Raw genomic sequence first — 14215 nt, 5'->3', positions numbered from 1 at the left:
ATTCTGCAAAGCTTTCTTCCAAGATAAAGCATCCTAAAATTCATGCCTCTGAGCAGCTATCATAAATCCTATAAAAACATGAAAATTCCTCACTTTTTATGCTCCTTTTCTGTCACAGCCAGCCGTTTAGCCTTTGAAGTTGTCTTAAAGAGGACTATTTTTAAATACAGAATTAAGGCTACCGAGATGCCCCAGGTACCAGAGGCTGCAGAAATGTCAGAATACCTAGGGATGCCAGCACATGGAAATTGATCTAACTGATTGAGAAGTGAATAATCCAGACTTTCAAAACCCTTCTGAAATGTGAAATTTTACTTTTATGAAACATTAGATCAATGGTAAAACTTGAGTGCATCGCTCAGAACTCATAGATCAGAGTGGTCATTACAGATCATTTTGTGCCATCTCTGTTCTCTGGGGTGAAACGTTTTTTTAGCATTTTGACTGATACCAACAACAATACGTCAAATACCAAACGCTTCTTCAATCATCTTTTTACCAAAACTAATTCTGACATAATATCAGCTGAACATTGGAACGGTAAAAATAAGCAAGAGAATTAAATTCCATAGAATAATATAGATGCACAGGTAGAAATCTTGCATGCAGCCATTTGCTTGGAGTTGTGGCTTTCTGGTTATCTTTCAAGACTCCATCACAAGAAAATAAAGTAAAAAGGTATTCGTGCCAGTTAAAATAAAAAACATTAACTCATGGAATTATGGCAGAAAAAGAGTCTTACATTTTCTGCTTTATTCTGTGCTCAATCTCAGTCATCTAGCTTAAAAACTTGGTGCTCTGCCACTAAATATTCTAGTGTGCTATGACATTTTCTTTCCCTCTGTTTATTCATTTAAAGTCTGTTTCACAGAGCAAATCTCTACATTGCAATGTTTCTGGCCTGAAATAGAATTCTAAAAGTATCTCAGCACTTAACACTTTTCTTCAACATCTTTTTTAGAGTTTCTGAAAAATAGGTTAATGTAAAGCACTACAGAGCATCAAGCCTTACTCAAGTTTTCCAGAGCTTTCAGTGCTGTTCTGAAAGTTCTTGCATATTTTAGCACTAAAGTCTCCTTCACAGAAATAACAGGTCATTGGGAGCTGGAGCAGGCAAAAGTCTAGCGAAAATGAAATGGGGCAATAATCTCACCAGACATCATCCCTGGTATTTATACTCACATACAAAAAGAAGCTTGAAAAAAAAAGATAATTTATAGATATAAGTTTTTGTTCTGGCTTCTTATGATTTGCTTTGTCAAAGAGCACTGTGAAGTTGCACCGTGCGCTGTTACAGCATACAGCTGCACTGTGGGATCTGAATTCAGATCGTATTTGAATGGCATAAATTATTCAGCTTATAATTTTATTCCCTCAGAATGTTCTTCTAAATTTCATCTCAGTTTATGTGTATGAAAGTTTACATGCATAGCCTCAAGCTCCTTCTTCCAATCTTTGCTGCAGACTGGAGCACAGCTCCAGTCAAGAGCATTTTGCTAAAATGTCCCACACCTCCTCAATCCTCCCAAGATGACAAGGAATGCCTTCTAGACAGATTTGAGATCAGCACAATCCAGCTCCCCTCCTTTGCTTGTTTTGATGCTGAAACCTTCCAATTTCACTCTTTTCTTCTCCTTGGAGAACTGCCCCAAATGCTTTTGAATGTTTTAATTCCTCAGTCTTACTCCTTGTAAGTCCTCTTGAATTCTTTCTGCCCTTCTACCCTTCCCAGAAATAAAATCACAGCACAAAGCTCTCATCCTTTTTCCTCCACCTTTTCAGCCCAGACTAATGCTTCAATAAGACAGAGCATTTGTAAATGCTAACTCCTAAGAACATCTGGAAAGGGATCAGTTAACACTCTTACCTTTCCTTTTGGTTTTGGTGCCATCTGATTCTGGACTTTTTTTGCCAGGTTGCCCTTCATAGTACCCTCTAATGTGATCCAGATAGACCCTCCACTGATGCCCCTACCACCAAACTACTGGAGCCTAAGCAGCAAGCTATTAAGTTAAGGAGAATGTAACACAAACTGCTTTTTTGAAATGTTAGCTTTATGTTCCACCCTTGAGCCATGTCACAGAAATGCTGGAAATTAGATTTAGCACTCTCAGTACTGGAGCAGAAGCACTGAATCTTAACTCGTTTCATTCTGAAGCAGACAAATCCAATAACCGAAGGCAACTTCAGAGGAAACGTCATCGAGTCCGATACGACTGATCCTGAGACTCTGGATGAGGTGGCTGTTAACTGACTGAAGCAATCACTCTGATGCAAAGATTTGCCTGATAATGACTCCTGAAATATAAGAGAGGGTTTGTTTTTGTTTTTTTCGTAAAATTAATCTGCTATGCTTTTTAAGTATGCTACCTATATCTCATAACTCAACCTGTTCTCTCTCATGTTACTCCCATGATTAGAGTCAGACACCTACAAAAGTGGCTCACAGAAAAAAAAAAATCCTATACTTAAGTATCATATACCTAGATGAGATTAGAAACAATTACTGTAGACAGCTCGGGTTTCCCTGTGCCTTTCTGAAAATGAAGTTCTCCATGTTTTATTCATGAAGACAAAGCTAGACCTTTCCTCAGTGCAGAATAATTGGGGGAAGGGAGTAGGCAGTATTTTAAGGTTCACAATAACTTATTGACAAAAATTCTTCACTCAGAGGGCAGTGTGGCACTGACACGGTCTGTCCTGAGAAGCTGAGGATGCCCCATCCCTGGAGGTGCTGAAGGTTAGGCTGGATGCTTGATCTGGTGGACAACAGCTCTGCCCATAGCAAGGGATTGGAACTGGATGAGCTCTAATGTCCCTTCCAACACAAACCACTCTATGACCCTATGACTTAGAAAGTATGAATTAACCTTCAGCTATCAACTGATGTGATACAGACCAACAACAAAAAAATTAAATATGCTCCTCTGAGGCTCCCTCTGTCGGATGTATGTTTTGCTGTTCTAACAAAGTGTGTAAGCACCCATCTCAGAAACTGATGTCTCAAGAGACCAAATCACTGAAAATCTTTCATGCAAATAGTCAGCCACAGGAAATAATCATCAATAAACTGGTCTACTACTCAGGCAAAATAGTAAAAAATGTGTACAATAGGAAAAGGTTGAATCTGTTTTTAATATTATTAGCATGGTTAGTAACTTTGTATTTCTTCCAATGTTAGTTCTGTTTTTCCTAAAACAGAATTTTACTACCTAGTTACATATCTGTAATGTAGTGCTGCTTTAACATCAGCCTTCCTCCTTAAAAAATTGCCTTTTTTTTTCCCCTTATGTGTTCATCAGAGATCACTTCTTTCTTCAAGGTAAGCACCTCTCACTGAAATAAAGTGTAACATTAATAACTAACTTAAGCTTGACCAAGTCCCTGGCAATCAGGACTGTCAGTATTTTATAATGTTGAACAATTTCTGTTTTAGATTCTTCAGCACCAGTTAAAGAATTGGAAAACAACGACAATACACGTTAGTAACTGTTTAGTCAAAGTTGCAGGTCTTACCTCCTATCCTCCTACTCCAAATACATACTTGATCCATAAAATAACACCAGCTCATCAGCAATGTCTCACCCCAACACCAACATCTGCATTTTGAGCAGTTTAAAATCTTTTCTCTCTGTCCTCCCAAGAAGAAATACTCTCTCCAGGAGAGCAGTTTTACAGGACTCTGAAAGCCAGTTACCTATTTTGTCATATTGTTCAGTAGCCCACGACAGTGCATGTGCTTCACAGGGAGACAATCTCACAGAAAATTTAAGTCAGAGTACAGTGGATGGACAAACTAAATTAATGACATGGCTTCAAGTATTTGTACAGTTATAAATATGAACCATGACAAAGCTGGTCAGAATTACCTACAAATATATACATAAAAAGAGAGGAAACAATGGAAAACAAATTTCCTAGTAAAAACAACTATGTGCCCCAATTTAAGATCTGCCTCAATATCCCACCTTGCACATTTGTACTTGATACCAAACCTACTTTAGTGTTGATGATCTATGGTGTGATTATCTTGTATGGTTTCTACCTTCAGACATCTGACCCTCTGGAAGATATCTTATGCCAACAACATCAAGAAAACCAAAACCCACTGTTTCTTTGATTTACTGTAAAAATAGTGAAAATTTGTTCCTGATAGATCTCACTTTGAAAAGTCATTCATAGTGTTCACATTCATTTTAACAGCCAGAAGACTCATCTCAGATTTCAATAAGCTAATGGAATATATTATAAACAGCAAGAATAAGATCAGAACCCTTCATTTGGTACAGAATGTCCTTCTTCAAAAGACAGAAAGCAGACACTGCAGCCTCCAGCCCCTCTGTGAATGTAGCCATACACTTAAAAGCACAGGACCTCAGGGAGAAACATGCACCCAACTTTTATAACTGCACATCTATTTTCTGAAATAACATAATCCTAAGCATTAATTTCACATAAATCCAAGATTCCCGCTTTCAAGTTGTGCCTTCAAATGATTCCTTAGCCACAGTTGTATTTTTTCCTAAGTGTCCTCATCCTCCTTCATAGCAAAAGACTCCACACAATAGATATTTAGCATCCTTTTTATTTTTTTCAGCCAGAAATACAGTTTCATAAGGTATTTCAATAAATAGTGGTGTTTATTCCTTAAGCAATATCCCCAACTTCTTTGGCATCTGACCATACTGTTTTTCAAACTAAAGACTATATAGGAAGATCTTACTTTTCAGTCCATTGTTCAATACATTAGATCTACAGAAATGTAGTTAACTTAAACATACATATCAGTTAACAAACCTAGAAAAGAAAACCCAGGCCAGCAAAATGCAGACAGCCAGGCTGCCTTCATTTACAGCTGTGGAGTAACCACTGGATAGGGGTGAACTCCCCATCTTCCACAGCACATGGGCCAACAAGAGCATCTTATTCGTTCTGAACAAACAAAAGTAAAGAAGTTATGTTTCAAAACAATGTTATCTTAACTTCTACAGAGGTAATCAACCAAAACCAAGTCACACACCGATTCAGTGAGAGATTGCACCTAAAAATGTCTAATAACCATTTCTCATTTTCCAACATAAGTTACTAAAATGGTTTAAATACATCTAAGAATACAGCTATTAAAACTGCTTTTGATGTCACATTTGGATAAAAACTTCTTAAACAACCAAGTAAACCAGTGTATTCAATCTACCCTCAATAATGCAGGATCATCTCTTCAAGACTAAGGTAGGAATACTTCACTTTCACTCCATCAGAAAAAAAAATCTGCCTCACAAATCCCTGTAGAAGAGTTCAGTTCATCAAATCAACTAAATTTCCAAAGCAATGACAAAGTTGTTTGACATCTTCTATTAATATATATGTTACAGACATTATGACTTAAAATTAGGACACTGACACACCAATGCAGACATTCTAGTGTATCTCCTGGAATCTAAAGTGAATCCCTGTTTTGTGTCAAGACAATGTACAAAAATCCCATTAACAAAAACCTTCATCCCCCAAAATATTTTTTTTTAAGTATTCAAATACATATCCTGAAAACTTCTGTAGAACAGAGGAGGCAAAGCAGTTAGTTCCATGCAGAGTCAAACAAATTCAGAGCAATCAGAGTAGCAAATGAACTGAAGTTTATTTTCATAGAATGGCTTGGGCAATAAGGAATCCAAAGATCTTCCAGTTCCAATACCTGCATTTAACCCTGGCTTTAAGAGAGAATTTCCCCCTCATCAGCAGTGCAAGATCAATTTCTAGACTGTTTAAATATCAAATGATCAAGTTTAGCCAAGCTCACATTTCTTCCAATAATGTTGAAAAAAACCAAAACAAAAACTCAAATGCATATCCTACTGTAGAATGCAGGAACAAAAACAAGAACTAAAGCCAAAAGACCCCCAAATTTGAGTACATATCCAAGAGCAGTTTATAACATCAAGCCAAAATTAGCAACAACCAAGCAGACATCACTGATTTTTCAGTGTTAAATTACTGTAAATACTAGATCTAACTGTACAAAAAAAATATCCCAAACCCAAAAAACAAAAGCCTTTTTAAAGATTTAGAATTTCTGTTAAATTTGTTAAAAGGTGTCCAAAGAAATATCCCCTAGTTGCAGTCAAGTTTGCATTAGAAGCTGCTTTCTCAGGAAAGATTTATCCTTCCAAGTATTCCTTACACACTGCATTATCTAGATTTCGTTCAAACAAAATTTCTGATAGCATTTAGCTGATACAACCACCTACAGTGTGGATAGTCACGTACACAGTACAGTAGTGGATTTTTGCAGCAAGAGATTAAACAATCAGAAATTGGTTCTACATTTGAGATGATAGCTCATGTGTTATTTCTCGCAAACATACGGTCCCCCCTAAGGGTAAGGTGTTGGAGCTGGTACTGTAGCACTTCTGTGTCAGCAGGTTCCTTAATACTCATTTTGTCTAAATTGAGGTAGTCCAGAGATTTTGAGTGAGCCCTTTTGCCTTTTAAAAGGCAAAGAGGCAGGGGACCATGAAGCGTCTTGTAGGGTTCGTATGGTAAAGCCTTAGTGCATTTATCCCCTGAGCTGGGCATCCGTCTCCTTCTCCTTCCATTCACTGCTGGAATCTCATATGGCTGATAGTACCTACTTCTAGCTTTGTATAAGCGTGAGGAACGTGCAAGTCCTGAATCAAGCTGTTTGGAGCGCAAGTTAGGCCCAGATTCCCCTTTACTCTCTTCGTTTCCTGTACATTTCTGGGCGAGTTTAAGCAGCTCCTCTCCAGTTGCGAAGCCAACCAAGTAGTTAGAATCCATGTGGAGGATCTGATAGCCCGAAACCGTCCGTCGCATGGGCGAGCAGGGGGTACTGGAGCACCGTGGCTTCTCAGCTTCCGCTCGGCCTGCAGCACTCACCTCTGCCGGGGGCACTGGGAGTGTGGATATGGCACTTCTGGACTCTCCATTGATGTCAACTTCCATTTTAGATACAGTGCTATTCTCCTAAAAATAAAACAGAGCTTGTTCATAAACAGAGCCTTTATACGATATGACAGGCTGAAAGAGGATTGCAAAAATGAGATTCTGTATCAGCCAGAAGTCAGGACCAATACTTCTCTGCTCAGTTGTCTTACGAGCTGCGTGGTCTCCTAACAAAGCATTTAACCAACATTTGCCTTCTAAAATTATTTCAAGTGGTTTTTAATAACAGATACAGGAAATATATTGCAGATAACACATTCAAAACTTCCTTGATTATTACTGTACAAGAAGCAAGTGTCCTTCCACTCCATTGCTCATTTTAGTCCATTTGATTCCTTACATTCCCTCTTTTTTTAAACCATTAGCAAGCACATCCATGTCAGTTTCTCCCATATTCAGCCGGGCACTTTTTCCATTAACAATAATGTCAGAAAATACAGTTTTAGAAAACTTTTGTCTGATAGCTACTACCTAGGGCATGACCACAGAGCAGGCACTGCAGATGCCAAAACAGTTCATTTTAGACTGAAAGAGCAGCATCCTGACTGCTTAACAGCATCTTTATAGGCTCCCACACCCAAAAGCCATCACCCTATTCACAGTTAACCCAATGAAAAGACAGTATTTAATCTAACCTATTTTACCAGTAGAAATAGCATTCTAGCAATCAACAAACAGCTTAAGATAAGCATCTCACAAATAATTTATATTCTGTGTTTTATTCCTATTTGTTTTGGAAATAAGCATTTTGCCCTCTGTCTTCCCTCACAACTATTCCTACGGCACAGTTTGGTTGTCTTTCAAACACAACTCCATACTACTAGTCAGCACCATCTCTAATGCAAAAAGATAAGGTCGATATCACAGCAAGTATATGACAGTGGAGCACAGAGAAATCAATTTGTTTCGATATCATTTCTTTCCAACATCATTTACGCAATCCCCATGCCACAACTATTCCAGAAAACAGAAAGGTCACTTTCTTTCCCCCCCATCAATCCACAACCCCCCCCCACCCCCCCATCATCAGCCCCACCTTTGCTCTTGATATTAACCGGTGACTGCCTCACCAATGTCACTTTGGGGAGGAGGAGAGAATCAAAAAACATACAGGTTTGGAATGAAAATTCAAAGAAGAAAATTCAGCATGCAAGTGTCAAGCAGAAAAAAAATCCCAGCTTCATTAAGAGACCAATAATATCTACATAAATAAGACTTTTTTTAAAATACAATTTACCAGTTGGTAATAGCACGTTAAAGCTGCTACTCGCTGCCAGTCTTACTGTAAGCAGATGACACAGGACAGAACGAGCTACGGAGCGAAAACTCTGCCTCCATTTTGATACTTTAATGAACCTTTTGTAATTAAGACACCCCAAAAAATCCCATCAAGATGGCTCCTCACCTTAGCATATGAAATATATGTGCAGATTTAATTTGGAAAAAAAAAAAAAGTATTTATCCACACAAAAAATTTAAGCCTACCTTGTTTCTATTCAAGAATTGGAAGGGAACCCAATCGGTAATGCTCCAAACTCTACCTCTTCACTTAATCTCAAACCAACATCACTGCTCCAGTCCTATTATAATGAATGACCAGCAAAACAAATCACCATAGATTTACTAAGGATTTTGCTCTGCCTCAACAAACTTCTACTACAGTGAGATTGTTGTGTCTCCGCAGCACAGGACCTGCCACTAAGACAGTAACAGGGAAAGATTTTCAGAGAGGGAGCTACAGTCACAAAAATTCCAAGATTACTGCAAGTGGAACATAGAAAAATCTTGCACTGAATCTTCTGGCTACCTTATGCCTTAACCAAGAAAAAATATTTAATTGGTCCTGTTCTTTAAATTCCTAATTTTTCCCCTGCAGTTCAGAAACCACTCTAATAACATTCCAGTAAGATTCAAAATGTCATGTTACAATGCTAGAAAAAGTACCACTTAATCCCAGATGTATAAACAGAATTATCATACAGCAGGTTTAGAACTGAAACATTATGCAGACACATGTAAACAGCAGCAAAGAAATCAATAAATAACCCGTGCTCTAAGGAAAGAGAGAGAAGGAAGGGGGCCCTGTGCACTTTTTGAGTTAAAAAAAAGTCTTGAGAACTGGAAACCTCTCTTCTAAGTAGAGCCTTTCAAATTAATTTACTTCAACCTGAAATATGGGTGTGTGTGCTGGTGACAAAAAGCAATCAGCTCCAAAGAACAGCTAGAAGCAGGAGGGATAAAGAAAGAATAATGATCCCTTCAACTGTCCAGAAACAGTACAAAGGGAATCAGAGGAGAAAACGCCTTCCAAGTGAGCAAGCTCCAGCCTAGTACTCGGTATGAGGCTGCAGAACTTCCATGTCTGCACTGTGGTGCGTGAAGCAGAAATCCGACAGACATCTGAACACAACAGTAGCATCAGAAGCCAAATTGCAGGATTTGGTGCCATAAACATCAGAAGCTTAAGGGAATAGCAGGGCTCGCTGGTGCGAGGAATGACTGGCCAGCTCCACAGGCAGAGGTCCAAAACTCAGTGTATACTTGTTCAGCTGTTCTCTCCCAAGATTTAATGTGACTGACTCAAGCTGCCATATGGCTTCAATATGCTTTGTTTCCTTATCTGGTAAAAAAAAGTTAGAGTAGCATTACTTAAGACTTCTATAAAAATAAAAATCATCTGATAGCTTCACAGTATCTGTGAATATAGATAACAGTACCTATGAATACATTTAACACTTCCAGACTGAATTTTTAAGCTAGCTCCACAGCTCTCTACATCAGATGACTACTACTAGGTTTTTTGCTGAGTAATAGTGTAACCTTGCTAGTAATTATCAGCATCAACTACAGTACTGAAGAAGAATAGTGCTTTAGTTCAAAAAGATTAATTCTTCAGATCACAGCTCCCCTGACTTCTTGTTTCTCATAGAGCTCCAATCCAAGATAATTTATAAAGACTTACTATAGAATCAATACAAGGAAAAGAAACAAGATGGCATTTACTTCTCCTTGCTGCTGCTTCACTTTGCTGCTTTAAGAAGTACAGGAAATTACTGAAGGTAGCAGCTAATTAGAGGACACGCTTGATCAATACACACTACAAGAGGTTCCAAGATGCACTTCACTTAAGAGATTTTTAAAAGATAATTGCTATAATCTCTAAATTACAGAGCAGGCTTTGCATATAAGGAAATGTGGTCAAATCCAGCTAAATATTGATAAACCTGGCTAAACCACAAAGAATTATGAATAGAAATGAAAGGTTAACTATTAAAGCTTTTCTATTACCTCAGTGAATGCATCAGTTTGTTTGGGATAGATATTTGAACAACAACAACAAAAAAAGCCACTGCTTTTTACATATACACCTCTGATTTCTGAATATTTCACACAAGTTGTCAAATGCCACTCAAGGACAGACATGTTGCAAATAAAAAAAATCAGAAGTGTATTACACTCAAACACCACACTAGTATATACACTGTAGATTGTTGCCTTGGATTAGAGCCCTGAAATGACCTCTAGTCACATGCTCTCACAGCACCATATAACATTTTGTGCCTTTTTTCCCCTCCAATCATTAATTTTCCCTGCTGTGTGTTACGTGCATTAGTCTTCTCCTCAAAGAGAGGGTTAATGTCTTAAAAATAAAATCATCTTTAATCATTCTGTATCCAAAGACAAGTGGGGCTCCCCCTGACAGTCCTAAGGCTTTATACACAATCCGTGCTATTTCAAAACCACTAAAGCTTCTCTCAGAAAACAAACAGTTTCTCAGTAAATTGGCACAATTCCATTGTTATTTGTAGTATATTCCATTGTATTTGAAGTAACATGCCCCACAGTTGCATTTTATTTGCTGTTGTTTATTTAGATGAGCATTAGATTCCTGCCCATCCGAGTACTGTTGTTTGGGCTTTTTTGTTTTTTATTCTTTTTCTCTAGATAAGAAGCCTGCTGGTGGTACCATTTGTTAAGAACCACCCACATCTCTCTCACAAAGAGAATTCTCTTAATCCGTAAATGGAAGAAGGGAAAGTGGCAATAGATGCTGCACATCCCACTTGAGTACTAGCATCAAACACAGCAGGCACAGACAACAACTCAAGCAGTAACAGTTCTGATGTTTCCCATTCTCTGTGCTTACATTACTTAATATATTTTAAATGTATTGTGTAGATGTCCATCGAGCATTAGGAAAGAACACAGGAAGTAATGTCACCCAGCATTTGTGAAGTCAACACCTTTTTATGACTTATTTCAATCATCTGTGAAGGGGAAAAATAAGGTCTACAGCTTTGTTCTAACAGTCTGAAATAAAAAAAATCACATACATGCAATATGTTTGCCTTGAAATATCCTCTTGTTCTGCTGTCATTGATGGACATGCTGATGGAATTACATACTTGCAGAGCAAAGGCATCTGGAAATAATTATTTCCAATCTGCAATTAACACACTAAGTTTTTAGTGAAAACACTGTATCTTAAAACAAAAAAGCACAGAAAAGAAAAGCACAGAACAAGCTCAAGACAGGTACTGATGAACTTTAAACAATCCTTAACACCTTCTGCTCCGTAAGAAAAATAAGGAACTATCACAAGGTAAAGAAAAAGCAGCTGGAGGTATTGTTAAATTGCTGCGTTTCGTAGCACAACAATCAGGTGATCAACAGCTCTCAGTAACAGCTTAAAAAGAAAGCTACATTATCAGAGAATCTGAGAATCCTTGGATTTGGAAGGGACTTCTGAAGGCCATCTAGTCCAACAACCCTGCAATGAGCAGGGACACCACAGCTACATCAGGTTGCCCAGGGCCTGATCCAGCCTGCCCTTGAAAGTCTCCAGGGACAAGGCATCCACCACAACACTGGGCAACCTGTGCCAGTGCCTCACCACTCTCACTGTAGAAGACTTTTTCTTTATAAATCTTTAAATCTTTAAGCTTGAAGCCATTTCCTCTGGTTCTGTCACCACTTAAAAGAGTCTGCCCCCTTCAGACCTCCGGCAATCTCAAACATTTCCTCTGGTTCTGTCACCACTTAAAAGAGTCTGCCCCCCTCAGACCTCCGGCAATCTCAAGCATGGGGCAACAACACTCGTACCACATAGTTTGAGCAGAACAACAGATTACTGTTTTCCAAAAGAAGCATACAACAATTTCCAGTAAGATTCCTACTGCAAGAAGCAAGATCCAGATAACTAATCTGTTAACACTTGTTATTAATCTGGCTCTAAACAGAAAGCAAGTCTGATCCAGAAGTGATTCACCAGAACAGAGAGGGTCACACACAAAGCGCTGAGGAACTTGAGCAGCATCCCCAGCACAACAGGTCAGCACCACAGCGTGCCATTACACCCAGCAGAGACAGGGAGAAATTCAAAAGCAGGTCCAGGCTGATGAATTTTGTATAAGGAGGCTCAGTAAGGAAGAAGAGTAGAAGAAAATGGTAGGAAGGGCAGCCATTTAGTACCTCTTTACCAAGCAACAAGAGAGAGAAGCATGTAAGAGGGTCTCTCTTCTGGAAAGTGTACAGCCCACTAAGTATGCAATGCCTCTTCCTTTTGGGTTGGAGTCCTCCTCCTCAGGCCACTACCTGATATTCCTAACCAACACTGAGCAGCTATCTGCTATTAGTGCTTATCACAAAACTGAGCAGTATGACACAAAATACCTGACACAAAACAGTTTGTTCTTTAGTTAGCAACAGCTGAAAACTGAGACACATTCTTTTTTACCATTGCACTTTATGTCTTCACAAATTTGCTTTCCGTCTTGCTAACCAAAATAAGCGATTTTCAAAAGTTGTCTTCCCACAAGCTTTAGGTTAGGTGACTTTGGGAAACAAAAAACAACAAAACCAAACTACTACAACACACCACAGCTCAATCTGTCAAAAAAAAAAAAAAAAAAAGAGACTCCCTTTTTCATACAGAAAATAAAAAAGATAGGGATAACTCTATCAATATATATACTGTGGATTTCATTGAATAAGTGCTGATTTTTGTATTTGAAAGAAAAGAAAAACCAACCAAACAAACAAAAAAAAGCCCATGAACAGCAGTGGGGAGCCAGTTGCTCCTACATCAGGCAAGAAGCAAGTGTTAAGCAGCACGGTGTGGTAACAGCTGAAAACGTAGATCAATATTTTGGAAGCATCAGCCTACACAAGAACAGTACTATGTTCAGGTTTGACTAGGAAAAGCAATACAAAGGCACACACTGGTTAAAAACAAGATGTACTCTTTACAGGGGAAGATAGCATATTTAATTCATGCAATTCACTGGATTTCTTGTTTAACTGGAGCACTGTAGATAAGTAGCTCTCTGTCTCAAGGTGATGTAATCTACACCAGATACTTAGGTATTTGCTAAAAAGGTGCATCTCGTTTGCTTACACCATCCATACTGCAAACAGGCCAGCTCCTGAGCTTCCTAAAGCAAAGAATGCAATGGCTTTAAAGTTTTGTTCTCTCCTTCCTTCTCAAATGTTGTCCTTTCTGTACACAAACGCTGGCTTAACACACGTATTTATTTAAGGGCAGTACAGATAGGAGCGAATACTAATACATGTGTAACAGCATACCCGAGTGCAGTGCGTGTGTTTTCAATTCCAACAAGTGCCAGCTGAAAACTTTGACCAGGACCACTCGGCTCGCGTGACTTTACCCGACAGCACACGCACTCACGCCTAACCACACGAAGACGCAAACCCAAGGCCAGGCCTGCGGAGCACGGCTGGTCACACGCGGGATTACAAACGGCCGCGACGTCGGAGCCGTTATGCAAGAACTTCATGTCAGCGTCCACACCTGCCTCCCCTCTGCCTTCCCTCCCTCCATTTCAAAGCGCAACAAACTCCCTCCTCCATCTTTATTATCCTAAAAAGAGATCTCCTTCGAGGACAGAGGAAAAAAAATAAAAGAAAGCACGCTACACAAAGGGACAAAGCACACCAGCAGCAGCGGGGCAGTGGGGACAGGAGGTGCGGGGCAGGGAAGGACCACGGGCGGTCGCTGCGGGGCACGGAGCTCCGGCCGCTAGCGGCCGATCCCCGCGGGCACACCCCGGGCTCCCGCTCTTAGCCATGAGAACCGACCCCCTCCTTCCTCCCTCCCGGCGTTCCCCCGCCGCACAGGCCGAGCCCCATCCCGCCTCCTACCTGCGCTCCAGGGCGGCGGGCTCGGCGCGGGGCGGCGGATGGCGGACGGAGCACCGGCGCGCTTCCCTTGCTCGGCACGGACAGGCCCCGCCCC

At 39.7% G+C, this 14215-nt stretch overlaps 1 protein-coding gene across 1 annotated transcript in view; it reads right to left on the bottom strand.

The window, feature by feature from the left end:
• The window catches only part of MACIR (macrophage immunometabolism regulator), a 523245-nt gene extending 509030 nt beyond the window's left edge, over positions 1–14215 (bottom strand). The window contains exons 1-2 of the mRNA XM_065744228.1: positions 14122–14215; positions 4939–6981 (exon numbers count right to left, since the gene is read on the bottom strand). Of these exons, the coding sequence (XP_065600300.1) occupies positions 6337–6960 (624 nt within the window). The 5' untranslated portion in view covers positions 6961–6981; positions 14122–14215 and the 3' untranslated portion in view covers positions 4939–6336. The remainder of the gene's footprint in view (positions 1–4938; positions 6982–14121) is intronic.

The sequence above is a fragment of the Cyrtonyx montezumae genome, unplaced genomic scaffold (assembly GCF_038088225.1).
Source record: "Cyrtonyx montezumae isolate F1298 unplaced genomic scaffold, pur_monq_1.0 scaffold_30, whole genome shotgun sequence".
Taxonomy (NCBI): domain Eukaryota; kingdom Metazoa; phylum Chordata; class Aves; order Galliformes; family Odontophoridae; genus Cyrtonyx; species Cyrtonyx montezumae.
This window is presented reverse-complemented; position numbering and strand designations above follow the sequence as displayed.